At 42.4% G+C, this 27,760-nt stretch overlaps 2 protein-coding genes across 5 annotated transcripts; one reads left to right on the top strand and one right to left on the bottom strand.

Annotated features, from left to right (window-relative positions):
- Window positions 1-217: 217 nt before the first annotated feature.
- On the bottom strand, window positions 218-11,913 carry cep63 (centrosomal protein 63). Of its 3 annotated transcripts, XM_080430271.1 has the most exons (15): window positions 11,599-11,913; window positions 11,190-11,367; window positions 8,813-8,908; window positions 8,267-8,386; window positions 8,037-8,150; window positions 7,744-7,884; window positions 7,371-7,519; window positions 6,839-6,982; window positions 6,445-6,547; window positions 5,992-6,189; window positions 4,195-4,281; window positions 3,868-4,070; window positions 2,829-3,207; window positions 1,359-1,595; window positions 218-449 (listed from the first exon to the last, which is right to left on the bottom strand). In XM_080430271.1, exons 1-14 carry the CDS (start codon window positions 11,637-11,639, stop codon window positions 1,401-1,403), a joined length of 2,148 nt encoding a protein of 715 aa, XP_080286397.1. In that variant the 5' UTR covers window positions 11,640-11,913; the 3' UTR covers window positions 218-449; window positions 1,359-1,400. The 3 variants fall into 3 exon arrangements, with proteins under 3 accessions (XP_080286397.1, XP_080286396.1, XP_080286398.1); XM_080430270.1 differs by having other exon boundaries at window positions 218-1,595; XM_080430272.1 differs by having other exon boundaries at window positions 218-1,595; window positions 2,829-3,204.
- Window positions 11,914-20,495: 8,582 nt separating this feature from the next.
- LOC308087301 (uncharacterized protein) lies at window positions 20,496-22,526 on the top strand. Of its 2 annotated transcripts, none has more exons than XM_080431080.1 (4): window positions 20,496-20,645; window positions 21,078-21,544; window positions 21,717-21,818; window positions 22,070-22,526. In XM_080431080.1, exons 2-4 carry the CDS (start codon window positions 21,195-21,197, stop codon window positions 22,113-22,115), a joined length of 498 nt encoding a protein of 165 aa, XP_080287206.1. In that variant the 5' UTR covers window positions 20,496-20,645; window positions 21,078-21,194; the 3' UTR covers window positions 22,116-22,526. The 2 variants fall into 2 exon arrangements, with proteins under 2 accessions (XP_080287206.1, XP_080287205.1); XM_080431079.1 differs by having other exon boundaries at window positions 20,496-20,661; window positions 21,091-21,544.
- The last annotated feature ends 5,234 nt before the right edge of the window (window positions 22,527-27,760 follow it).

The raw sequence follows: 27,760 nt of genomic DNA, 5'->3' as shown, positions 1-27,760 counted from the left end.
GAGGAATGTCTGCCCTGCCAAATTCCACAGTCCTGTTTGTTGGGCCTCAGTGCTGGTAACGAGGGTTACCAAATACCAAATACCCGAGTGAAAACCGCTGGATTGAGAAACCGCTGCACACGTTTCCAAAAATCCCTCATCTGGAGAAGACAAGAAAAGACCAAACGCACAACAAATTTAACAAATTGGGACTTACGTTCCCTTTATTTCACATCCTCACACCATCAGTGTCAGCTGCATTAGGACATCAATAACACACCACCCTCCCTCCCTCCCCCTTGCAGCATTTCTGAAGTTCAGCGTCCCACATGGTTGATATTAACATTCCATAAGCGTTCTCATGATGATGAGCGAGAGTGCGGGGGGAGGTTCGTGACAGCATTGGCACGATGCGCACATTCCTCCATTGAAGCTTTGGTAGACAAGTGGGAGAGCCTCCAGAGGGTACCCTGAAGGGGGGGGGGGGGTTGGAAGATGGGTAGCAAGGAGGAAGAGGATAACTACAAGCCGCCCACCACCAACACCAACACCTTCCCTGCTCCCTGGGATCTCAGGCCAGAGATGATATTTTCAAAGTCATAACACAGCGAGGCGAGGATGATCGGTATTTGGCTCGCTACGACATTGGATGACTAGCCCGGTGCAAAGAATGTATTCACACAGAAAGACCTGACCCAGGGGAACTATCAGGACCCACCCATTTTGCATGTTTATCCCAGACAGTAACGATGACATACTGCTAGTTCTCCCCAATCAAAACCACAAAAAAATATCTTCTTTTATAATCCTCATAGCATCACAAGCTATGACACATTTCTTTGCTCATTGCAAACAACTCAAACAGAAAAGATCATATTTAATTTGACATAAATACAATTTAAGGAGAGAGGAAATGGAGCAATGCAAATGACAGGCAGCGAAATCTGTGCTAATTCCGTTAAACAATACAAACATCACTTCATTATTTTATATGATTCGCCTAGATGGCTGTCGCTGGAGTGCACACTTATGAAAAACAGAAGTCCCTATGTTACCATACTGATCTGAGATGAATGATTGTGCAAACTCTGTGTTAGATAGAGAGAAGATAGGGGAGCTGCAAGTCTCGTATATCAAAAGAGGTGCAGAAGCCCTGGCCTGGCCAGTCGTTGTGGAAAGAAGACCTAGACTTTTGGATTGCAGGTTTTGGAAAGTTTGACATTATTATGTTTCAAGCATACATAGCCCTAAGTCTCTTAAATACCATGGGGTGCAGAACCATACACTTGTAAGTCCAGCTTACAACCTGTGTTGTCTGCTAGACAGTCCATCTTTTGTCACCAACTCGCCACTATGTACAATTTAACAGTGAATCTTACCTAAGAGTGCCTTTACTTCACATAGTGATGTGTTCTATCCAATCACGGAGCGTTGTGTCCAGGAGATGTCTGCTCAGGGCCAGGACCCGAGCCACTATGTAGGTATTTGGACACTGTCCTCACGTGTGCCTCTCTCATGCCCTGGATGTGGGTGTCCATCCTTTGCAGCAGTTCCTCATACTGGCCGTTCTCCTCGTCCAGGAAGCGAGAGGCAGCCGAGGCAGATGATGAAAGGTCCTGGAGAACAGGGGCAACACACAACTGCATGGTGTCTAAAGTGCACATTGGTATGGTCATGCAGTGTTTCCCAAACGTAGGGTGGTGACCCATTTTTGGGGTTGTGGACATGTTTTTATATGTCACAAGTACATTTTTCTTAAGATAAACTTTTAAAAAAAAACTAATATTGTCAAAGACAAATTCAAAACATTTTCAGAAATATTCAGCTGATCTACAAGCTCACAACGTGGCATATTGTGAGCTTGTAGATTGGCTATTTTCACTATTTTTGAAATAGGGCTTAGGTGATTCATTCAAAATGTACAGTATTTTTGTACGTTTGGTTACCTGGGGAGACACCAAATTTCTCTTTTGAGCTGTAAAAGCTTAGGAACCCCTGGTATAGTATAGTGCAACAGAACCTTGCTTACGCAAATCGCACAGTCGCACACATCCCAATGGGTATAATGAACAAATTTAAACAGCAAACACTGGGGAACTCGTCAAACATGAGGATGTCTTCTGTTAAAGGTGCATGTCATTCCAATTTCATTGCTGAAGTTGGAAATTAAAGGCATTTCAGTTCGAGTGACCAGACCTTTAGGAAACAGCTCTGCAAGACATTAATAATGGTGCTGTAATGAGCCATTAGTTATGCTGCGGCTTTAACATATTCATGACTGCACTTTAATTTTGAAGAGGTCTAGTCCTTGCCAGGTCAACTGCATTCAACTTCATCTAAGGTCTGGAAGGAAGGACATTCTTTTTAAGTAGCTTTTTAATGCTAATTTGAAGTGGCTTTTGAACAAAGGGTCTGCCACATTTTACATTTCCAAGATCTATTCATTCTAATCATTTTCCAGGGAGAATGAGAGAACTTTGAATGCAGAATACATAGGACATCTCTGAATACAGATTTAATGTAACTTTGGTTCAGAACGGTGCCGTTCAAGTTTTCGTTATTAACCCTTAAAGGAAAAGATCTCACGTTGTATATACTCTGTTTTCCGTGTATTTATCCTGCAAAACACAGAATAATAAGCCAGATGACGTCAAATGTGTAGTTTTGCGTCTACGCATATGACGTCACGGGCGTACCTTCAGCATTTCGTGGTAGAACTACACAGAAGACATAGCATCTTTCTCCCCACTATAATATCTCTTCATATCAGAACAATGGGATTTGGGTTCAAAATCTGAAAAATGTCCCTTTAACTTCTGCTTAAGTTATTACTCGCTCAATATCTGTACCTGTGTGATGTCCTCCGTGGCCAGCAGGTTCAAAGCCTCCTTAGAACCGGAGCGCCGGCGCACAGGTTCTGAATCACCGGGTGTGGCAGGAGGCGCGACGGGAGGTGCGACGTTTGCAGCCCCGGATGACCTTTTCCCTGTGTTCGAGGAGCGCGAGCGGGAAGAAGAAGAGGAAGTGGAAGCGGAGGAGGCAGCTGGGGAATTGGATCTGTTGTTTTGGGTCTGGCCACGGGCCCGCTGCGTGGAGGAACGGGAGAGGGCCTCCAGCTGTCTGAGGAGGCGCTGGATGTCCTCCTCGTAGCGAGTGGTGGTCTCCTGCAGAGTCGCTTTCATGGCCTGCATCTCCTTCGTGTGTTTGGAATGTGTGACATCGTCGCTGCTGGAAAGGGACAAGAGCTTGTCAAAAAGCTGATCTAGTCTTCAGGACCGCACTGCTTCATTGAAAGTCTAAAAGTGTTCTGCTCCGATGGAAGGATGCTGCCCCGCCCGTGCTCATTCAATGGCTTCGTGATATAATGTCTTGCCTTAAATTGGAGATGTTGCGATTCTCAATAGCCGGCTCCGAGAAAAAAATCTATAAGACCTGGGGTCCGTTCATGTCTTTTTACCACAACACTCAGGCTGCATAGTGTGGCGTATGCCTGTTGCGACTGCAGCACACAGCAAACCTAAAATGCTTTTTTTTATTTTTTTATATTTGCTTTTTTCCTATTCTATCTGCTCTGATTAATTTTCGTGCCTTTTTGTTTTTCCTTTTATTTCAAATGTTCTCTTACAATTGTGCCTACAACTGTCCTGGGGATTGAGGGTGGGGGGAGGGTGGGATAGGGGAATGTAGTATATGTACATTTTGTTTGTCTCTCTGTGATGATATGAAAAATGTATGTGCAGTATGCTTGCCCCTGGGCCTTGTACAAAAAACAAATAAAAAGATCTTGAAAAGAAAAGAAAGTCTAAAAGTGTTTTTGTGCGTGCGTGCGTGCGTGCGTGCGTGCGTGCGTGCGTGCGTGCGTGCGTGCGTGAGTACTATGCACCATACCTGTACTGTGAAGACTGTGATTGGCTGGTCCTGGCCTGACAATGCATGGCCCTGTCATATTTATCCTGCCAGGTCTGAGTGGTGGTCTCGAGTCGGGCCTGGACCTCAGCCAGCTCCTGTCTCAGATGCCTGTTCTCCTGCTCCAGGCTGCTCAGTGACGACACGTAGCTCTCCCTCAGGGATGCCAGCTTGGAATCACCCCTCTAGGAGGAGAGCAGAGTGATTGAAAGAGTCAAAAAGGGAGGTATCAGGTCAAAAGTGGCAGCCAAATGAAAAATGACAGAGATGGGATGAATTCGTAATATTCTATGCAAGCAACTCTGTAACCTTTGGTGATCGAGTCTCCAGCCTCTCCAGCAGATCATTCAGATGCTGGTTTTCAATCTTCTGGGTCTCAAGCTGCAGCTGGGCGACCTGAGCAAGTTAGAGATAAAGAAAGATGAAGAGCCGTTTCATCATTTATAAAACCAGAGCAAACTAGAAAAAGTGCTCCTCGGAGCACAGGTCTCCGCCAGGTCAGGTAGGACAGTGTGGGGCAGCAATGTTCGGAATTCGCCAATCAGGCTGGAATGTGAAAAATCAGGCGGATCGGACGGATCCGTCTTGATCAGTTGACTATAGAGATCATGTGTACAGATTTGTCTGATGTTTGGATAAAATCTGAAGGAGTAATATAAAAAAATGAGTTTTATATAAGTCGGCCACCTGGTGGCGCTATAATAGGGCAATGTTGAAAGGGTGGCATTTGTTCGTCAACGTAGTGCAAATGTGCATGCGAAGTTTCACCACAATCGGACGCTGCGTTCATGATTTGCAACATTTTGTTCAAAACGGGCCACTCTTGCAGACTTTAGATGTCAATCTTCGCCAATCAGTATGGAATATGAAAAATCTAACAGACCCGTCTTGATCACATGACTATAGAGATCATGTCTACCGATTTGCGTGAAATTTGGATAAAATGTGAAGGAGTAATATAAAAAAAATGTTTTATATAAGTCGGCCTCCTGGTGGCGCTATAAAAGGCAGATGTGAAAAATGCAGGGCAAAGGTTTTTCCCTGACCTCTAGGGAGTGCACATACAAAGTTTTACACAGATCGTGCAGTTATAGGTAAAAACAGTAATCGGCATGTTATAGCGCCACCATGAGGCTGATTTGAAAATGTTCAAGTGGCATGTCTTCCTCGGCCTAGTGGGAATGTGCGTGCAAAATTTCACGGGAATTGCAAGCTGTGTTCATGATTTGAGGCATTTTGTTCAAAACAGAGCACTTCTGCAAACTTTGGAAGCCATTTTTAGCCAATCAGGATGGAATATGAAAAATCTGAAAGACCCGTTGCGTGTAATGACTATAGAGATACTCTGTACCGATTTGCGTGACGTTTGGACAAAATCTGTAGGAGTACTGTCAAAAAATGTGTTTTGCAAAAAGCGGCCTCCTGGTGGCGCTATAACAGGCCCATGTGAAAAAATTGGGCCAAAGGTTCTGAATTGGCATCCAGGGAGTGTGTGTGCACAGTTTCGCTACGATCAAGCCAACAGTGCCGGAGATAACCTGTTCACAGACGGACGGACGGACGGACGGACACACACACACACACACACTTGGCTAAAAATGGCTTTCAAAGTATGCAGGAGTGCTCCGTTTTGAACAAAATGCCTCAAATTATGAACACAGCATGCAATTTCCGTGAAACTATTTTCAATATTCGTCGTACGACACAGTATATAGGCCAGGGCTTAAGTGGTTAAATCTCCCTAAATTCTTTGGAGCACAAGGCAAATGCTGATTGAATGAGTTATTCAAAACTTTAAAATGGTATGAACTACTCAAACTATTACCATTTGAATTTTTGCAGCACAGCACCCCATTAATTACATAGAAGCGATGACTGTTATGTGATTAGTGTCACGGCAGTCTCAGCTACCAGACCTAAACCTGGTGAAGGAATTTCTCAATGGATTTCTTTGTTCCAAACACTTGGAGAATCTATGCCAGCTATGAAGCTAATGAGGCTAAACATCCATTCTGGACACTTTGTGTTTCCTAAATATTTGGTATATTCCTAACGATCGAACCCAAGAGTTTCAAAGTGCTACCGTTTATTTTATCTTCTGTTCACCTTTAGTTCTGATGCCTTGCGCTCCGCACGCTCTGCCTCTTCGCGGAGCTGCCGCTCCACACTGCTGGCGGAGCCGGTCAGCGTGGCAATGGCGATGTCGCGCTGGTGCAGCTCGCTGGTCATCTTCGACACCTCCTTCCTCGTTCCCTCCACTTCTCCACTGTGCGTCTCCTTGGCCCGCAGCAGCTCTTCTCTGAGCTACAGGGGGTTTAAGAGTTGCACACACATAAGGCTCAGTTATATACACACAGATCAGGTCAGGGGGTCATAAATGAACTGAATTTAACTGAATTAAATACTGTAATAGAAAAATAATCTTGCCATTGTGTGACGAATAAGTTGCACTGATGCAGAGGTTACTCAGGAAGACATTTACTAAAAAGTGAAAATTCTACACATCTCACCAAAAACATAAACAATGTGATAGTATTACGTAAATTTCCGATGACTCACCCTTTTCACATCTGCAACAGAGCGATCACGTTCTTCCTGGATCTGTTTCAACTCTTTTTCTTTCCTGGAGAGCTCTCCTCTCTGGCCGCTGACCATCTCCAGTCTGAGACAATATGGGCACACTTTCAATTCTCACAGCAATAAAGACAATTAAACATTGGCCAATAGAGCACCTACTGTAAGTCTGACGTAATTTACGCATGATAACTGGATCACGTTTCTTTCCCCCATTCTGAATCCCCATAGACATGTTTAATATCGCGTCATATAAGAACTGTGTTCGTAAACGATACAGAGCCACCTCCATGACAATAGCGCCGGGACAATTTGTTTATTTTTGGAGCACAATTCTTATATGGGACGATTCTAAGATGACCCAATGTTATGCATTCACCTCTCTTTGAGCCGAGTGAGTTCGGCCTTGAGATGCGCCTCACAAGCACGGGCACAGTGGAGCTGCGTTGAGATCTTCTCTAGATCCTGTCTCAGTGTTCCTACACCAGCATAACCGTGGGCTGTCAGACAATCCTCCAGAGACCTGGACACACACACAGACATTCATTGAATACGCAGTTAAGCGGCTTCATGGTTCATACATTTCTTTCTTTTACACCATTCCAATCAGTGATTCATTCACTAATCAATTCATAAACTATGAACTACGGGATCACACACAAATAGGCCGGACGGTTGGCGTAACCGTCTGGGCACCTAGGCTGGTAATCCAGCTTGACAGCGGATCTCGGGTTCGACTCCCGATTCCGACGTCCTTTGCTGCGTGTCACACCCCCCCCCCCCCCCCCCATATCTCTCTCGCTCCATTTCCTGTCAGTCTACTGTTCCTATCAATAAAGGCAGAAAACGCCCCCAAAAAGGAAAGAATCATAATAAATCATACACACAAATATGTGATAAAACGCACCTACCGAATAACTTGCTCCTTAGCTTGCAACAGTTGATTAAGTCTGGCGACCTCATTATGTAGCTTTTGCCGTTGATTTTTGGAGCTTTGTATAAATGTATCATCCTGGACGTCTAGCGAGGCGTGGAGTTCTCCCTTCCCCTCTACAAGCCCCTGTGAGAAGACAAATATTATCATTTTTACCCACTAGTCTGTAGAACAGGGCATTGCTGTCAAGGTAACAAGTCACTGCTGGTTATATTTGAAATTCTAAACTATATTCTTTTCTAAAATAAGGTCACAGCATCAGTCATTGCTATCCCAAGTTCTGTTCTGCCAACTTGATCTAGTTCTGCTTCCCTGTGTAGGATCCTACTCTCAATCTGTCCCAACTGCACCTGAAGGTGTCGGAGGCGCTCCAGTTCCAGCTCCTGGGAGTGCAGTGTGTCCTGAGCTCTCTCCAGTTGAGCACGCACATGCTGTAACCTCAAACAGCAGTCCTCGTGCCCCCTCTCATTCTGCCTGGATGCCTCCTGGGACTGGACATTAAGTGACACACAAAGAAAGCAGAGGTAAACTCAAGATCATTATTGCTGAACTTATGTAAAATCACCTTTGTGTCCAGTTTGTGTTAGCGTAAGACATTCTATGTGAAGTGAACTGGCATTTAGGGTTAACATTTTTGCATTACTTTTGTTTTAGTGAATTGGTCTGCCAGGCTCTTCTTTTGGTTCTCCAGCAAAGCCAGCTGCTTCTGATACTGGGCTTTCTGCTGCTCCCACTCTGCAGAATGCCGGTGATACTCCTGAAGAGTTGAGAAGAATTATGCTCCACATAAACAGTAGATGGCAGTAAAAGGCAACGTGGGGTCGACAAGAAACTAAGTGATGAACAGAACAGGCTGGAGCAGTGGTACTATACCTCAATCTCATCAGTCAAGCGGCTCAACTCGAAATCCACCTCTTTACTCTTTGCTCCTCCACTGGTATCCTTGAGTTGTTTGCGTTGAAGCTTCTGATAACTTCGCTGTAATTTTGTTAACTAAAAGGGCAGAAAAAGGGTATGTGCAACTTATTGTATATGCAGGATTTTCTTTTACATTTACCTTTAATTACTACTTATTTCAGTGTGAAGTAACGAGATGGTTCGTTAATTCAATGGCCCTTATCATAACTATGTTCAATCACATTCACCTGGTCAGTGATCCAATAATACATTATGAGGCTTCTTAAGAGTCACGTCTCCAATTTTAGGTTATAATATAAGATAAAAGGGGAATTATTTGGTGCTTTTAAAAGCAATACTTTTTCAATAATTCTCCACCAAGGGATCTGCAAGGTGTGAGAAAGCCCTGGTGTTTGGCAAAAAAGTTTTTGTTTTATTGAAAAACATATTTATGCATCTAATTATTTTATCAGCTTAATGTTTGACTGTTTTATTTTGCAATTACTGTCAAATTTCTCTTACCTCATTGCGGACAATCTGCAACTGTTCTTCATACTTGCTAACCAGCTCTTGTCTACCAGTCTGGACCTCTTGTAGTTGCTTTTTAAGCGATCCAACCTGGGGTCAGTTAACCAAACAAGAAGAGGCTATTGTTAACAACTTACAACCTGCCATCCCTATTTTGGGCATATCATTATAGGGAAAAGGTTTGAAAAGGTTAAACTTTTCAGTTAAAAGTTAAATTTTTCAAAAAGCTTCAAAAATAGCAGCGATACTCAATCTCAGCTAGTTTTGCCACGCAACACCATTGCATGTATAAAATAGGACTTAAAGCAAAATAACACTTGCAGAGGTTTGGGTTGTGCAGTTACCTTGACATGATAGAACTCCAAATATTGATTATATAGATACAACTCCATTGATTAGAAATTGATATTCCAAAATTGTCTCCTCGTTGACTTACATTTCACGGTGAAACAGGTCTCAAAGTCACTGTTTCAAGCAAACACCAACAAAGGAGATTCTGCCAACATGTAATGTTACAAAACCCCAGTCAAAGGTTTTTCATTAACTAAACAATCCAAATCTCTAGAAAAGTGGTTATTAATAGTATCATCAATAGAATCATCACTGAAAAATACTACTACCAGAAAAACACACATGTAATAACAGAAGAGCCATGCAGAAAATGCACATTTAGCCTACCTGTGCTAAAAACATAACGGCAGAGGTTGACACTGAGGTCTCAATAGCACTTGCCCATCGGGCAAGTATATGTCCTAAAAATATAAAAATCGTGCAAGTGTGTGTGTGTATGTGTGTGTGTGTGTGGGGGGGGGGGGGGGGTTGGGACACGACCCAACGCATCAGGGCAGGGTCTTCAATAAGCTCTTTTCTGTGTGGGTTATTGAGTTGCTGCTGGTATTGACACTTAGATGCTCTCTTCTCTTTGGCACGTCGCAGGTCATTCAGGTCCAATGTTTTGGGCCGAGTGGCCAATGGCGCTTCTGAGTATTCCGCCATGTTAGTTTGATCAGTCATGGATAACAGAGAAGAGCAGATGAAAGCCCTCAATAGCAATTTCAGGCTGTCATACTGAGCTCCAGTCTCTGTAGACAGACTATTCCGTAATACTGTACGTACTAATAATAAAACTTTCCATGTTGTTGAAAACAAAAACTTGTCTGTTCGGGCAACCAGATGGCAAACTCCACTTGCCTGAGTATTTTTTTTACTTGCAATCGGGCAGCCGTTAGTGTCAACCCCTACCACGACTTGATAAATCCTGGAAATAATATCCTGAACTGCTGCAACTTCCATCTCTCCCTCTCCAGGGCAGGCAACGCTTTAATTCAAAAGTAGCAACTAATAACAACTCAAACCATGCTCCAATCTGGTTAAATTCACATTTTTGAAAAATTGGAATTTATATAGATTGTGAGTATCTATTCAAAATAAGAGCACATCCGGAAAACTGCCATTCCATTAGTCTGCTTCACTGTTAGAGAGGTTTAGCTCATCTCCAGACCGCCGCTCATTGCAGTCCCACACATCATCATGGAGGTGAAAACTTCACATGCACTTGCAACGCAAAAGGCCTGCCACTTGCTGCATAGCCTAGTTCACCTTCATCAACTTCTTCTCCACTACCACTTTCAGCATCTGAAAGCCATAGCCTTGGAAGTCAAACAGGGACAATACAGCCTCTCTGACTTTACGCATCTTTCAGGAATCAGGGTGAAAGGTATGGGGTGAGAAATCAGATATTAAAAGCCCATCATACATTTACAACTTACAGTCATTGATAATATGATTGTGTAATACTCTATACACTTTATATTGAGCATGCAAGCATATATAATCCTTGAGTGAGGTTGGGTGAGACTAAGCATGACCTTATTGACCTTTGGACAGCAACAACCCGTCTCCATGTGACCAAAACAAGTTGTCAAGCCAACGAGTAACAACTTTGATAACGTCCACATATATTCAGGCATCTTAGGTATGGATGGAGTTCAACTATATGCTATAACATGAACAGTGTAGCACACCTTTGTTGAACATGTGGTGTTAATCAGAGTCCCTCAGGTCTCAATACTAGTGTATTTTATCTTTTTCTGTTATTGTGGGGAAAACTTTTGCTGAAAATAGCCGATCGACAAGCTCACAATGCAACGCAGCGCGTCGCATTATGAGCTTGTCGATCTGCTATTTTCAGCGAATGCTTTCCCCACAATACCGATGCTGGGGTTTAAGTGGTTAATAGTGAATCTCATAATAAATATATCAAAAAGGATATTATTCATTTTATAATCATCAGCTGTCAGAACACCATTATAGAAACCTATTCCATTTGTAACAGAGTTACATCTGAAGATAATGTTACTGTGTGGATCACCTCTAGGTTCTTCTGCTCAACTAGGTTCTTGGCTGACAGCAGCTCCTCTTCTCCACTATGCAGCTGTGTCTCCAAAGCCTGAATGTCCTTCTCCCACTCAGTCTTCTTGGTGTTGACCATGATGTTAACCTGCCTCATCAGTTCTTGTAGCTCTGGCTCGCATGATGCCAGCACAGAGCTGATGGGGAGGGACAGACATGCAGATGATGAGGAGGAGGACAAGTTAAACCTGGGTTGCTGGATAACTTCAGTGCTAAGTAAACAGAACCACACCAGACGAGGTGATATGGTGACATAGCAACACTGATAACAATAACGGCTCAACTGTCATTGCAATATGTAGGCTACTTTCACTACTCGCATTACTTTGTAGTCCAACAGGTGACTGATCACTTTTATCTTGAGTTACCTTAAGTCGTGGTTTTGCAGAAATCCCAATGAATCCTCCATCTAAAGATTGGAGTTACAGTCAAACGATGTTATTCAGCCGTTCACATGAGAGTTTTGTTTGGTCAAGTTCGCTAACGTTAGCCAACAAGCTAACCTGACGACCTCTACTGCAGTGCAACTATCAACAACTGAACAACTTGCACTATTTTCCAACTCAGTTACTTGGGGTTTCAGTCCGAAATTACTTTTAAGGGTTAGTTAGCCTCATCGTAAAAAGGGATATTTCTTTCGTAACTACTTTGCATTTCTAATTCTATTTACCTCTCTAACTTAGTTTGTGTTTATATGTATCCACGGGTTAACCCCATCATAGAAGTAGAATGAGTAGAATGTATCACTCTGATGTATGTGCGGTGGTGGAAAGTAAATATAAGTGCATGTACTCAAGTACTATACTTAAGTACAATTTTGAGGTACTTTCAAATGTATTTCAAATTTTCTATACTTTTACTTCTACTCCATACATCGCAAATATTATACTTTTACTTCACTACAATTATTTGAAAACTTAAGTCACTATGTTACTTTGTAGATTTAGATTCTTATTATGGACTGGTTCTGTGAAGTTTTGTCTTGGCCGTCACACTAAAGCTCAGTCAGTTTTTTTTTACAGTAATTTAAGTGTACCAGCTAAGAGTCATTTAGTTATTTTCCTACCTATTCTAATTCTATGGATGCTGGGCTCCCCCGTCTAGCTTGAGGGAACGCACAAGTGTCAAGCATGTGTCAAGTGAGCCTCTAAACAAATGATACCACTACCGGTAGAGGACTTCAAAATAAAATCCACTTTGAGTTTTAGTAATAATAGATACTAAAAGAAAACACAACTTGGCTTGTGTTCAAAGTATTTTTGGCCTAATAACTTATGTAACTTTTAACAAAAGTTTAAAAATGAAAATAAAACAAGTGAACCAAAGATACAAAAGCGATCTAGGGTGATACCCGTTGGGGTATGCAATTCTCTGTATCTGTCTGTCAGAGTACTCAGTCGTGCCCATTATCGTAAAACCTGGATCCAGAGGCCAGTCTATGATGACACTACAACGTCATATTGATGACATCAGGAATCTCCATATATTGCCATAAAAGGGATACAGACAAACAGTTAGATATACTGTAGAGCAGTGGTTCTCAAAGTGGGGTCCGGAGATACCCAGGGGTCCTTGAGGGGGTTCCAGGGGGTCCCAAGCCAAATGATTGATGGTTAGAAACCAAATGGACCCTTATGTATGTGTCTGTAACTCTGAGAGCATACAAATGGAACCGAATGGATCCGCTAGGGTCCATTTGGTTCCATTTGTATGGTCCATTTGGTTCCGTTTGTATGGAACCAAAGTTTTACTCTAAAGGTCCTTACACACCGGCGAATATGCGAATATACGCAAAATTCGGACTCGTTCCGAATAATTAAAAGACGCTTTTTCGCTTCGCGAAACTGATGTGGAGGCTTGCATTGACTTTATTTAAAAAAAAAAACGTATTTATTCGCATGAAGAATTCGCCCCGGTGTGTAAGTTAAATTAACACTCAAGAGTTAAATTAACACTGATGATACAGTATAGAATAGATTGGGGGACCTAGATATCAAAATGGTATCAAATGGGGGTCTGTGGCCTAATGCATATCAAACTGGGGGTCCTTGGTATTAAAATGGTTGAGAATCACTGTTATACAATAGTTGTAAAAGTCTTCTCATGGGGGTCCCTGGTATATCTTTTGTTATTATGTGTCAATTTGGGGGTCCTTGACATAAAAATGTTTGAGAACCACTGCTGTAGAGGTTTGTTGACTGACCGGCAGGGTTTACCCATATAGACTTCCCACTTGGCCTCTCCCTTGGCTCCTCTGTGATACACACGCCAAATTTGAAGTCACTTGGTCAGACGGTTCTCAAGATATGTGGGACACACTCACAGACAGACAGACAGACAGAGATGTTGTGCATCTATATAGATAGACTAGCTCACACCAGCCTAATTGGGAATGATGTAAGTCGGGAACGATGCAAGTTGGGAATGCCCATCCGGTTATCCAATACCCGTTGTACGGGTCTGTCTATCTGTCTTTGTCACTTTAAGCCCATGTATGGGCTCTATTTGTCTGTCATGTAGGTGTACCAATTATGCCAATGGTTAGTGTCAGGCATGCATGCCCAAATATGGAGTCCAGGCCGTCTGTGACAGTACTATGTCATATGGATGACATCATACTCATACATGGTGATTTGCGGATTTACCTGTATTCTTTGGGGAGCTGCCAATCCGACCGACTTCCCTCTCATCAGTCCTTCTGGTCCTCTGCGATACACATGCCGAGTGGATAGGTCGGGCGGATCTTGAGATATTCTGATGCCACACACACTCTCTCTCTCTCTCTCTCTCTCTCTCTCTCTCTCTCTCTGGTTCATCATGTAAACTGGAAATAGTTACGAACGCTCATAGATTCCAGTGCATTCTGTAAACTTCCGGTCTAGGGCTTTGTCACTATTCGCCAAAAGAAGGCTATGTAGAAGGCCTGGCCCGATGAAGTTAACAGAGAGGAGTAACAGTCACGCGTAAGTTTAAAGACCTGTTTCCAAAAAACTATGTGTCCTTAGCAAATCAAGTTAAAGTGTCATTGCAGCAGTGGTCGCCTCTTACGATGTCCCTCGCCGGTCGCATAAACTCAATCAAAATGAGCATTCTTCCTAAATTTACTTATCTCTTTCAGTGTATTCCAGTGTTCATTCCAAAGTCATTTTTTACATCTCTAGACTCCACTATTTCATCATATATCTGGCAGAATAAGAGACCGTGAGTGAGTAGGATATTGCTGAAAAGGGCAAGGAGGGACGGAGGTATGGGGCTCCCCGATTTTCGCCATTACTATTGGGCTGCCAATGTTCGCTGTCTTGCCTTCTGGAATCATTTCTATTTTCAGCCTAACTGCCCAGAGTGGACATCTCTGGAGCTAGAATCGCGTAGGGATCTGTCGCTTCCGGCTCTCCTCGGTGCACCGCCTGACCGTCCGATACCTGACTCTATAGTCAACCCGGTTGTGCGTCATACGCTGAGAGTGTGGGCCCAGTTCAGAAGAACCTATAATTATAGAGACCTCTCCTTGGTGAGTCCTGTTGCCTCGAACCATCTCTTTGTCCCATCGTTGCAAGATTTGACATTTATCAACTGGCAAGGGAAGGGTATTAAATGGTTTAAAGATCTATTTGTAGATGGGCATTTTGCCTCCTTTGACCAACTCTCAAGAAAGTACGACCTACCAAGGTCACATTTCTATAGATATTTGCAGGCCAGACATTACGTGCGCTCTGTGGTACCTGGCTTCCTCGAAAATACTAATCCTATCGACCAATTTCTTCTCTCTGACCCGATGGCCAAAGCCGCTATATCAACACTATATATATATATAATCTCCAATTTGAGGCCTGCGCCCATGGCCAAGATAATAGCTGACTGGGAACATGATTTGGGGACCACGTTGTCCGCGGAAAATTGGGACTCTATTCTCTCTTCCATACATAAGTCCTCACTATGTGCAAGGCACTGTTTAATTCAGTTTAAAATAGTTCACAGAGCTCACATGTCTAAGGCCAAACTTGCAAGTATATACCCTGACATAACCCCCACCTGTGACAAGTGCAACAATACTGACGCAACTCTCATCCACCAATACTGGATGTGTGCGCAATTACAACCGTTCTGGGAAGATGTCTTTAATACCCTATCTACTATTCTACATCGAACTCTAGACCCAGACCCCTTAGTTGCGCTGTTTGGCACTGCGGGAGGGAAAGATCTCACATTAACACACACAGAGTGCCGCATGGTAGACTTCGCCCTGTTGCTTGCCAGACGCGCTGTTCTGCTCCGATGGAAGGATACTGCCCCGCCCGTGCTCATTCAATGGCTTCGTGATATAATGTCTTGCCTTAAATTGGAGATGTTGCGATTCTCAATAGCCGGCTCCGAGAAAAAATTCCATAAGACCTGGGATCCGTTTATGACTTTTTACCACAACACTCAGGTTGCATAGTGTGGCGTATGCCTGCTGCGACTGCAGCACACAGCAAACCCAAAATGTTTATTTTTTCTATTTTTATTTTTATTTCTTATATCTGCCTTTTTTTTATCTGCTCTGATTAATTTTCGTGCCTCTGTTTTTTCCTTTTATTTCAATTTTTTCTCTTACAACTGTGCCTACAACTGTCCTGGGGATTGAGGGTGGGGTGGGGGTGGGGGGAGGGTGGGATAGGGGAATGCAGTATATGTACACTGTCTCAGTCTTTCTGTGATACAATATAAAAATGTATGTGCATCATGCTTGCCCCCTGGCAAACAAATAAAACAAATAAAAAGACCTTGAAAAGAAGTTAACAGAGATGACACAACTCTCCTTGAATGGCTCTGGTTTAACCCATAATACTATTGGGTTAAACTTGCATTGAGGTGCTCAATGCAAGTATTGCATTGAGCACCTCAATGCAAGTGGATGGGAGAGGATTTCCGGTGCCCTCTCTATTATTGCCAGACCCAAGGGGTCGGGCTTACATGAGGCTTTGTACCTGTTTCGTCCATACATGGGCATGGTCACTTTGTCCTCCGGCCCCAGCCAAAAAAGTCTGTCCCCCTTTCGTCCATAGATGGGCATAGACACAGGCTGACACGTCATGTGAAGTCCGGTGACGTAGTGCTCTGATCTTATAAAGTACTTATTCTGGGTCTGGCAGAACCAGGGGTCTATTCCACGAAAGCGGAATTAAATTATCCCGGTTTGAAAGGCAAATCCAGGTTTGACAAGCCTGCGCTGTTCAGCCTGGTTTATTCAGTTCCACGAACGCCAAGCCGGGCTGAGAAGGAGAGGTTTGTCGAGCCAGGATCGTTAAACCAGGCTGAATGTGAGTTCACATATTCCTATTAAAGACCATGAAAGTCGATAGCAGAATCCTTGAACTTGACCAATCATGGAGCCCAAAACCAGAGCGGCGTTCTTCTCTGTGGCTGAACAGCAGCACTGCAGCAGCTCATGAAATCATACAAGGAAGTAAAATCTATAATAAGCAAGAGAGGAAACACAGCCGCAATAAATATAGATCCAGGGAGAAAGCGTGGCAAAGTATTGCAGACAAATTAAATGCACAAGTTGTCCAAAAATATGCAATTTATATACAAATCCATAAATATATAATTCAGTTAGGCTTAAACATAAGGAGTTTAAGTGAATGTTGGAATTATAATTACACACTTAGAATAATTTTCTAATTTCTAATTTCTAAAATCGAAGATCTAAGTGAAAAGCTTGCCTTTTGGCGGCCGGGGGTCCCCGGTCCACGGGGGTCAACGGGGGGCCGGGGGTCAACGGGGGTCCGGGAGTACCCGGCCCCCCGTGTACTCCCGGACCCCCGTTGACCCCCAACAGAGGTCCGGGGTATACGGGGGTCCACGGGGGCGGGGGTCCACGGGGGTCCGGAGGTACACAGGGGGCCGGGGGTCCACGGGGCGGGGGTCCATGGGGGGCCGGGGACCCCCGGCCGCCATAAGACAAAAACATTTCGGGCTTGTAGATCTTCGATTTTCGCATAAGAATTGAATAAGTGTGGAAAAACTCATTGGTTTATGATTGGAGTCATTGGACTAACAGCTATTTCACAAAACTTGAAGAACAAGGCACTGGATTAATAAAGCTTGGCTGTTAGCCTGGTCCGGACCAGGCTAACTTCACAGCTAAATTGCCATGGTAACTAAGGCAGGATTGCTTCAATTTTCTTTTGTGAAACAGGATCATGGATAAACATATCCAGGTTTACTGGCTAAGTTAATCTGCCGAGCTAACTCAGCTTTCGTGAAACCGATTCCTGATTAATTTAAGCCAGGATAGCCGATTAAACCCGGTTTATCCCTAATCCAGGTTTCGTGGAATAGACCCCAGGTCTCCTGGTCTTGTTTTTAACTATGTATGATAATACTCACTCCAGGTGACATGTAGCCTTACTTTGAAGCCCATTACCGGAAGTAAATTTTTCATTCTCAGCTCATGTGTGTTAATTTAACGCAACAAGTAAAAATATACGACATCCAAAGATATAGCACAGTTACATTTGAAAGCCGAGATCAACTTATGTTCGCAGAGTTCTTTACACAGACAGCTATGTTGATGTACCTGTTAATGGTTACATACAAATGCATGTTTAGTCTTGTTTTCGGTTGCATCCACTGAGTTGCAACAGCGGGCAGTAATGCAAACGGAATGTAACCGGAGGTATTCACTGCAGCAGCGGTAGGCTAGTTAAGCCCTTAAGATCGCTTTGGCTATGTCAATGGCATGCAGCTCAATGTGCCATGGCTAACGTCATTAACGTAGATGAAAGGGTGTTTGTTCCTCCCACAAAGCAGGATAGTTAGAAGATGATTTTAATGAAGAATTCATGTAAAACTACCTTTAAACCGAACAACGTTATCATGTTTATTATCCACTCCGCGGTGGAAGAGTACACGTGGCTCGTTGGTCTAGGGGTATGATTCTCGCTTCGGGTGCGAGAGGTCCCGGGTTCAAATCCCGGACGAGCCCATTTTTTGGTGGTGATCAACACAATAAAATGAATCCGCTTGGAGGAATAGCGACCACACGTTTACTAAATACAGTTGTCCTGTCCAGTGCGGAGCGGACGGACGACAAATAACTGTGTTCACGACGTTATGCTGGTGGTATCACGTCAAGACACGAGACACATTTTGTTTTGTCGTAAAAACAAAATACCCAACTCGTTTTGACGAGAAAATAACTTTTTCCTGACGCGATAACGATAATAATTTAGTCGTTTTTTGTATTTACTTCTCTCAAAATCTCTCAATAGCCCGACCGTTGGCGTTCTACATTGCTAAATACTAGCATTGGAAGCTACATCAGCATGTGGCTCGTTGGTCTAGGGGTATGATTCTCGCTTTGGGTGCGAGAGGTCCCGGGTTCAAATCCCGGACGAGCCCGATTTTTGTCTCCGCAAACATCTGTATTTTGTTCCAATCATTATGAATTTATGTATAGGCCTATTCTTTGAGACGCACATTTCGGGGATTTACCGAATCCGCCATTCCTTCACCGGGTCAAACAGCACTGTTTGAATTGCATTAAGGAACACTGTCAGTGTGTACGTTCCCTAATGAAATTCAAACGGTGAAAGTCTGACAGTTACATTTGATGGGTTTATCAAGTATTTGTAGTGCAGCTAATTGCAACAACCACCACCGATCTTGTGAAAAATGAGAGCGGGACCGCCAAATAAAACATTCCAAAGATTCTGACAATAATCATATGCCCTAAAGAGGGACATGGTTTTCACACAAGTTATCATCTGCTAGTATGGACATTTTAAGACAAAAATAAGTAGGCCTAAATAAAATAATGTGGGGGAAATGGTCAGTTGTTTTGGGATAGTTTGCAATAAAACAGGTGCAAGTATTTATAATATGTATCAACATATCAACGGCTGTTGGTAATCAACACCAGCGCATCAGAAAACAATGAAACAAAGTAGCCTACTACCAGGACTCTTATCAGGTAAACGCATTAACGCAAATGTTCTCGAACTCAACTGATGGCCATGCTTGCACTTGAGGGTTATTAGTCCAGACATCAGCAGGTGGTCTTTATGGACATTCTTACGTCCACAAAGTGTAAATTTTTGCTTATAGTCTGCTGACACACTTGGCTTAAGTTTGCAAATGTAGTTGTCTGACATAAAAAAGGCATATAAATCCACATAACCACAAAATATCCAAGAAAGGAGCACAGACCTGGCTTTTCCCAATGTTTCTATGCAGTGAGTTGACCCGGAAACATCATGGCGGATGATTGATAAGGAACGGGACATCACTGTACCAATAAGTCAATGGGTGCTGTGTTGCCCAAATATGGAGATGACTGACGATCTACAAGCTCACAACGTGTGCAGCGCAACGTGTTGTGAGCCAGACCTAGGAATGCTAGGGTTCTATAGAGGATATGCATATGCTTAAAGTGAATGGCACATCGAGTGGCAAAGCGAGTGGCAAAGCAACATGCAAAGTGAGTTTAACATTGTTTAATGTTGTTTAATGCAATCAGATATGACTTTTCTGTTTGGATGCATGGGCTGTCAAGGCCAGAAAGTATTTTTTTTGACACTCAGTAGGCATTCCTGCATAACTTTCGGGTTTGATGATGACGTCACACGCATATCCTCTTGATGAATGTAAACAAAAGTTACAATCACACAAACTTTTGGTGCCCCCCCCCCTGTGGTAACGCTGAGGACCCCATGTTGAATACCCCTGGTGTATCTGTGTACTATATGTTTTATACACAGGTTATTCATGTTTTAATACTATAAATAATCAAGTATGGCCATATGTGTCACATCTACTTACACCACAATGCCTCTTCTCTGGTTTAATTCACCAGTGAAGATTAGGTTAGCTCAAATCTAGATCACATCTGTGCACGACAAGAGTCAGAGCGCATTTCATTTGATTTCCAAATGAGCCATACTGTCACTCTTTGAATGTTTGATATCACCTTTTACGTCATATCCCCCAAACACCCCTCCCTCACTCACCCACCCACCCACCCACCCTCCCTCCACCTGCCCTCTGTCAAACACAAAACAAAGAGAGTCAGCTCACAGCCAACCAGCCAGGGAGCTCAGAGAAGCCCATGATCCCCCTGCCTTTGTGCTCCTCCACTGTGTGTCACAGCCCATCCCGGCTGTCTCTGCTCCCACAGCTGTTGGGCATGGCCCTGTGGGAAGAGGCACACAGCCTCGTCCCGCCCCTCACAACACCGCAAGCGCTTTTAACCAGCGGCTTGCAGCAGCTCTGAGTACGACAGCTCTGAAGACGACCTGGAGAGAGAGAGAGAGTAGCAGCATAGCTGCCTCTTGTTCCTCCTTCTCTTCCTCTGCAGTGTTCTTCCCTGGACTAACCTGAAACACAGACCTCAACAAACATCAAGTCTACACCTGCAGCCGGTGTCTAAACTGTAAGTAAGATGTGTGGTTTTGGGATTACTTGAGACTTGTTCACATTGATGTGGTGTTTAGCAGGAGACCAAACTGAATGTATAGGTTATCCTTATTCTGATTCACTTTCAAGTTTCTGAACTTTGACCTGTAGGTGTTACACTGTAAACATTCAAGCGGTATATCTGTCTATTTATGTATAGTGGGAGGAGCATCAGGTTATTGGTATGAAATTCCAATTTGAATAACAACAAAGATTAAAACGTTTTTGCAAGAATAATCGGCATGTGCCAAAAAAATAACAGTAAAATAAACCCAAATCAAACTCTTTCAGTTTCGGTTTGTATTTTTCTCCCCTCACACAAATAAACATTCTCCGTGTAAAAGTGCTATTGCTGTATGACCATATACTGCCTCTAATGACCATTCTAAAACAACTTTTTATTCCACAGAGCCAGTGATCAGTGACATCACCATCGGCAACAGGGTTCCAAAGGGTCGTATTGATCCTCGCAACACCTGGTATCCATTAGCGTACATCACCCCCCCCCCAGGGTGTCAGACTGACCATGGTGCTGTGTGAGGACAGGGAGTGTAGCGTATGCTATCAGCCCTACTCGCGGCAGGACCGTGTCCCCAGGGTGCTGCACTGTAGACACACCTTCTGTGCACCGTGCCTGGAGGTCATCTCCCAGGCTAAGAGCGGCCTGCTCACGGTGAGCTGCCCTCTCTGTCGACGGGTGACCTGTGTAGGTCGCGGCCTCAGCCTGCAAGAAGCTCTGTGGGTGAACAGCAGGCTATGGGATCAGATACCAGAGAACGAGGAGGTAGAGGAGGAGGAGGAAGAACTGCAACGCGAGGTTGAAGAAGAGGAGGCAAGCACAGAGGCTAATGGACAGCCTTCCCCTCAAGCAGAATGGTTAGTTCAGCTTGGCACGCACACATGCACACACACGCACACACATACGCAATGCTTGCATCCAATAAGAATTAAACAACCAAATTCCCAAGCAAATATGCACAGAAGTCGACATTAGATAGCACACTTTGCAGAGGAATTCACAATAATAACAACTCTCTTCACTTTTCAGCCCTTCTGTCAACCACTCCAGAACAAAGCTCAAATTTCCAGCCTTCTTCAGGAAGTTCAGCCTGACAAAACAGCAAGAGAGGGTGCTGCCTGGCTGCAATGTGTAAGTCTGGACGCTGTGGCGAGTGACTCATTGTGTCACCGTTGTTTTCTTGACGTTTCATAATGAGATTTCTTCACCTGAACACACCTTGTTTATTACACCGCATGTTTTCAGGGTGAAATCTTTGAAGTGATTTAAAAAGTATTTTCTAACCTAGGCAGATTCATTCATGTGGCACATTTTATTTCTATTGAATGTGAGAATAATTATTATTATGTGGACTAATAATTGTTCTGTTTGTTTCAAAAAAGGGAGATGAAATCCTGGCGCAGGCTCTCAACTGAAGAGACCTTGTAGGATGTACAGAGGAAACGGATGGATCAACTGCAATGTGCCAAGTTACAATACCTCTTAGGATGCAAAACGAGAGCTTCTTTGAGCCTTGAACATGATACCAGATTCACCTCTTGTCAACATCTTGATGTTGCAGAAGAAGTCTCCCTCCATGTGTACCAAACATGTTTTTTTTGTCGTTTGGAAAGCAGTGAAACTGCCAACGCTGTCCCCATTTCCCCATTATTTATTCGCAGCCTAATTCCTCACAGCTGGTGCTGTGGGGTTTAGTTCAGCTGCCCTGTCCCAATGGGGCTAATGTCTCAGGAGAAGCCAAGACCCCCGCTCATAACAGATGGCCTCCAGAGGCTGAAGCCTTGGCGGCAAACACGTTATTTAATTTATTATCTGCTTTTGTATTTATGGTAACTACTTGCCTACTTGTTAAATTGTTTAATAAAAAAAGTATTTTTTGAAAGTAACTGTGCTTCTTTAACCCCCCCCCCCTGTCTTAATGAAGAGACCAAAAGGTCAGCACCCTTAGGTCAGAGTGCATGCCATTTAATGACACACACACACACACACACACACACACGCGCACACGCGCACACGCACGCACACACACACACACACACACACACACACACACACACACACACACACACACGTGCACACGCTCACACGCACGCACGCACGCACACACACACACACACACACACACACACACACACACACACACACACACTTTTACACACACACATTATAAGCGCGTGCACACACCATGAACTGGGGCATACACACACACACGCACACAGCAGGATTGCACTAGAAAAAAGTATATACCCAGATATTGTGTCAGGCTCGGCATGCAAAAAGTCGATATGGAAATGATAACGTTGTCTAAAAGAAGCACATGCTTTAAAAGTAATTGCGAGGCCATTTTTTGCTTTGTCTATGTGCGTCATTCGTGGCACGTTAAGTATTTAAGGGATCGAAAATAAAAGTGATGCAATCGGGAGATTTCTTTAATGCTATCATCTGGCGAAGATTACCTTTGAAAGGCCTGACAGAGAACAATAAGTTCCAACAAAAGACTCATCCATCCATATAAGTGGATTATAAGCTCCATTCATTGAGCATCTGTCAAGTATTTCATGTTAGAAGATATTAAGAGTATTGGGTCATTGCTAGGATTGAAATGGATTTTCTCCTATTGTGCCAGCTCATGTACACAGATCAGTTCAAAAAATATACAACCCTTTTCATCAATGTTACATCCACTAAGCATTTAGGATGCACATATGCTACCTTGGTTGTGTTCAATATCCTGAAAGGAAAAGAGGTTTAACATAATTCCAGACTGAAAATAAGGTCTCTGTTTGGGTCTCTGTAGAGCTGTTCTCATTGGTTGTTATTTACAGACATGATGACTAAACCAAGTCAAGTCATTGTTTTCCTGTCATACTGGTTTGGTGGCCAACGGTCTGTTAGCAGGCTGTTGAAACTGCACGACACTGTGCACCACACAGCAGAGAACAGGATGCACATAGAAATCACACGTTGATACCTGCTACATGTACAGATATTTGTCTTTGATGTAATTTGTGGATTGTGGACTTTTATGCTTAAGTCCTAACCTCAGGATGATACATACATCTCCAATGTCAACTTCTAGAATTCGATTGGACTGCAGTCCAACTTTTACTAAACAAATCACCACCCACACATTTTCCTATCAAATTACAATCTAGAATATTACAGGAAAGCAGTCCACTTGCAAGGAAGTAATACGATTGCACCATGTAATGAATGCTAGGGTACCGTTCTCACATTCATACTTATTCATATCCATTCAAGGCATGTTGACACTGAACATACACTTATATAAAGTCTCATATTCACTGTTGATATTCATTGGCAATAGATGTATATTAATTCACCACTGTTGATAGACTGTATATTTATACTTTATACTGTACTTTATACTTATCATTTTATTTATTGATAGGCTGTACATGTTGACCCAGTGCAGATGTCTATAGTGTCTGAATTGATCTATTTAAAAAAAAAAAATATTTCACTTTTTTAATCGTATTGATCAGGGTTTGGTTCCTGTCTTTGTTCCTGTGTTTCACCCTTACCACTGTTGCTGCTGTGACCTTTATTGATTTCCTTGGGATCAATAAAGGTTTGTCTTTCAGTTCTATTGAATCAAATCTGAAGACCTTTCTGCTTGTTGGTGCCTTTTACAGATTTTTTTAATCATGTCTTCTGCACTGCAACTTCATTCTCTTATATTTCTGTTCATTTCAACTTTTAATTATTTAATTATATTCCAATGTCCTTCAATAGTGTGTTTATTTGGTCTTCATGCTCTGTGTCCTATTGCTTAATGTTTAGTGTAAATTACTTTGAATTGCCTTGTTGTTGAAATATAGAAATAAACTTGCCTTGGCTTATAATTAATGTACCCTTATAATCACTGTATGTAACTCCAAATGTAGTCCAGACAGGAGATAATTGGTCTTTGGCTGAAACAGAACAAGGAGAATCGCTTGCACTGCTTGATTTGGTCAGCCCGAATTAAAGCCAATGAGACAATTACTGTATCAGGTGCTGCTAACATTACTTGTTTAGGTTTGGGTTCAGGCTTTGCAGAACATTTTAGGTTTCTAGCAGAAAGAACAACAGCAGCAAAAGCCAGTTCTTACATACTGTAGTAACATGCTGAGTGAATTTCTTAATGAATTGAATACACAGGACCACAATGGAAACAAGCCCCTAGGGCTTTTTGCGTTATCCTTGTAACAATCATTGTAAATCGTACCTCTGTACTAATTGCAAACTGTAAAGTCTTCCATCAGTCAATCAAAACCCTCAAGATTTTGTGGTTGCCATTAGTATTTGGGGGAGAGACGTATTACCTATAAGGTTTTCAAAGTAGCCAAAAATAAAACAGCAAATTTCACTATAAGGCTTTTTATGTTAGTTGGAGTATCACACATGCCCTAGTAGTTATATTCAAGAACAAAGACAATAATTATATACTATTGTCATTCATATGCCTGATGAAGACCTAAAAGGTCGAAACCTTGCACCAGTAATAAAGTAAGTTTTGTGGAGCTTCTAACAGTGTGCGGATGTTTTATCTTCTCCTTGATTCTTGCCTTGATGCCTTGATGTACAGTACCTGCTGGCCTAAATACAGGCATAAGATGTGCACACAATATAAAATAATACAAATTTTAAGAAAAAACAAAAAATATGTGCACACAATCTCTGCTGTGAACCATTCATATAATGAAAATATGTTTTTTTTAAAGAAATGCTGATGAGTTGTTGAACTATTTATAGCAGGATATATATATCTATATCATATAGATATTATAAATCAAGTTCCAAAGTTAAGTCTATTCCCTCTCTCTTTCTCTTGCAAACATGTTTTGTTACTACTTTCATTGCTAATGTTAATAATAATCACGTTACTATGATCTGAGCCTATGGCAACAATTTACATTGCATTACGTTGCATTATTATACGATTATTACAAAATACTTATAATGTTGTAATTATGCATTGTTACACTGTAACTGGTAAATTGGCACATTTCTTTTCAGTGCAGGTACACAAATTCAATGTCATGATACCAACACAAAATAGTTACTTAAAATGCCCATTTAAACTACTTGCATTCAAAACTGTACAGTCCTGATTTTTCATCCATTCTTACTCAGCTATCCATTCTAAAGTTGTTAGTTCGTCTGGACAAATATGTCCACTGTGGACATAGCTGACGCACAGCCCATGGTCAATAGGGAGATCCCTGGCTTCAGAGCAAATAGGCATTGTGAGGCAACAGTTTGTTGTGTGTGACGTAGAGAGGGGGGGGGGGTTACGGAAGGGAAGGGGGTGGGAGAGAGGAAGGGAGAGTTGACGGGGAGGGAAGAGAGGGAGGGAGGGAGCGTGTGTTGTGTCTGTATGTGCCTCAAAATACCTAAAAATGCCATAGAATAGAATACTTTATTGGAAAAATCACAACAATGTCACTATTTAGAAAACGCCAACGTGGATTATACTTAAAAAAGCTGAAGCTTGTTTCCATTGTGGTCCACCTTGAGACATAGAACAACACGCAACAAACTGTACAAACAACCATGAAACAAAGGAAAATAAATCCTTATATATAAAGTTAGAAGCAATACATATAGGACAAGAGGTACCCCAATGGAGAGTGGGCTATAAGGGGTGGGGGTCTAGAGGGCCATTCACACTGAGCACTATAGCTATAACTATAAAAATATAGTTTTACAAATGGTTCTAAGTCAAGTGGATGAGAAAGTTCACACCAACTATATAAAAAATACAATGGAGTCTGATATAGTTATAGTTATAGTGCTCAGTGTAAATTAACTTAACTATGACCATTTAGTGTTGAGATGGAGCCATGATTTAAGGTCATTCTTAAATCTTGCTAGGGAATTTAGGGATTTCAGGGCTGAAGGAAGGGCATTCCACTAAGTAGTGGCTGAGTAATAAAACAAATGTTTCCCCTTATTAAGCGTCCTGAAACTGGGGAGAACAAGATCATATGAACTTCCCCTGGTTGAGTACCTGTGAGCATCACTCACTCTGGGCAGGTAATTAAAGTATTTGGGAACAGAAGCATCTAAGATCCTGAATACCAGACACAGTGAGAGCTGAGATACCCTCTCCTCCACCCAGCCATCCCAGGCTACTGAAGTGGGCGGAGGTAAGATGAGACCTGGGGTTCAATTTTAGAAGTAACCTCACAAGCTTATTTTGGCAGGTCTGCAACTTTGTCTTCAGTGACTTGGAGATACCATTGTACCATGAGGTGCATGCATAGTCAAAGTGATACTGAACGAGAGCACCGGCCAAGGTCCTCATTGCACTACTGTTGACATATGGAGATATCCTGCCCAAGAATCTTGTTCTTTGGTTGACCTTCGAGATCACCTTCAACGCCATTTTTTCACCTGTGAGTTTGTTATCCAATATTAATAATTAATTCATAATAAGTGACCTCTTCTTTACTTGTGACTACATTGTCACTGAATCTAATGCTTGCTGAGGTTGATACTTGACCCAGATAGAATATTTTATCTGGTAAAATTCAGCATTCATACAGCAAGTAAATATGACTTCCAATTATTAAATGTTGTAAACTAGTGAAAACATGGGATAACAAAGCTAATTTTGTAGGGCTGAAGAACAATAGCGTGATACTGAAGGACGTAAATATATTTAATAGGCAGTTCCTTGGTCACCAATATCAAGTAATGACCTTGATGTATAAAGATTATCCTTACTTCTCTTATTTAATTTAGATACAATAATAACATTAAAAGTCTTCTGTGTTGTAGAGAAGAATATGCGTTTTTAGAAAGTGAATACGTTAAATCAAATAATTAAGAGAGATTTATACTCAACTCATCACATTGATAGAGGGTTTTCAATGGGTCTTTGTGATGCCGCACACTGTCACATAATTAAGATGAATGATATTGATGAGGCACAAAAGTCCAGACAAAAGTTATTCAAGTTTTTCGATATTTCTTTTAACAGTCGCCAATTATTTATATATTGCTGCAAACACAATCATAATTATGCCATGGGTGTTCATTCATATATTTTAGGATACCTTTCT

This window comes from Gymnoscopelus braueri (genome assembly GCF_963280865.1).
Source record: "Gymnoscopelus braueri genome assembly, chromosome: 6".
Classification (NCBI taxonomy): domain Eukaryota; kingdom Metazoa; phylum Chordata; class Actinopteri; order Myctophiformes; family Myctophidae; genus Gymnoscopelus; species Gymnoscopelus braueri.
This window is presented reverse-complemented; position numbering and strand designations above follow the sequence as displayed.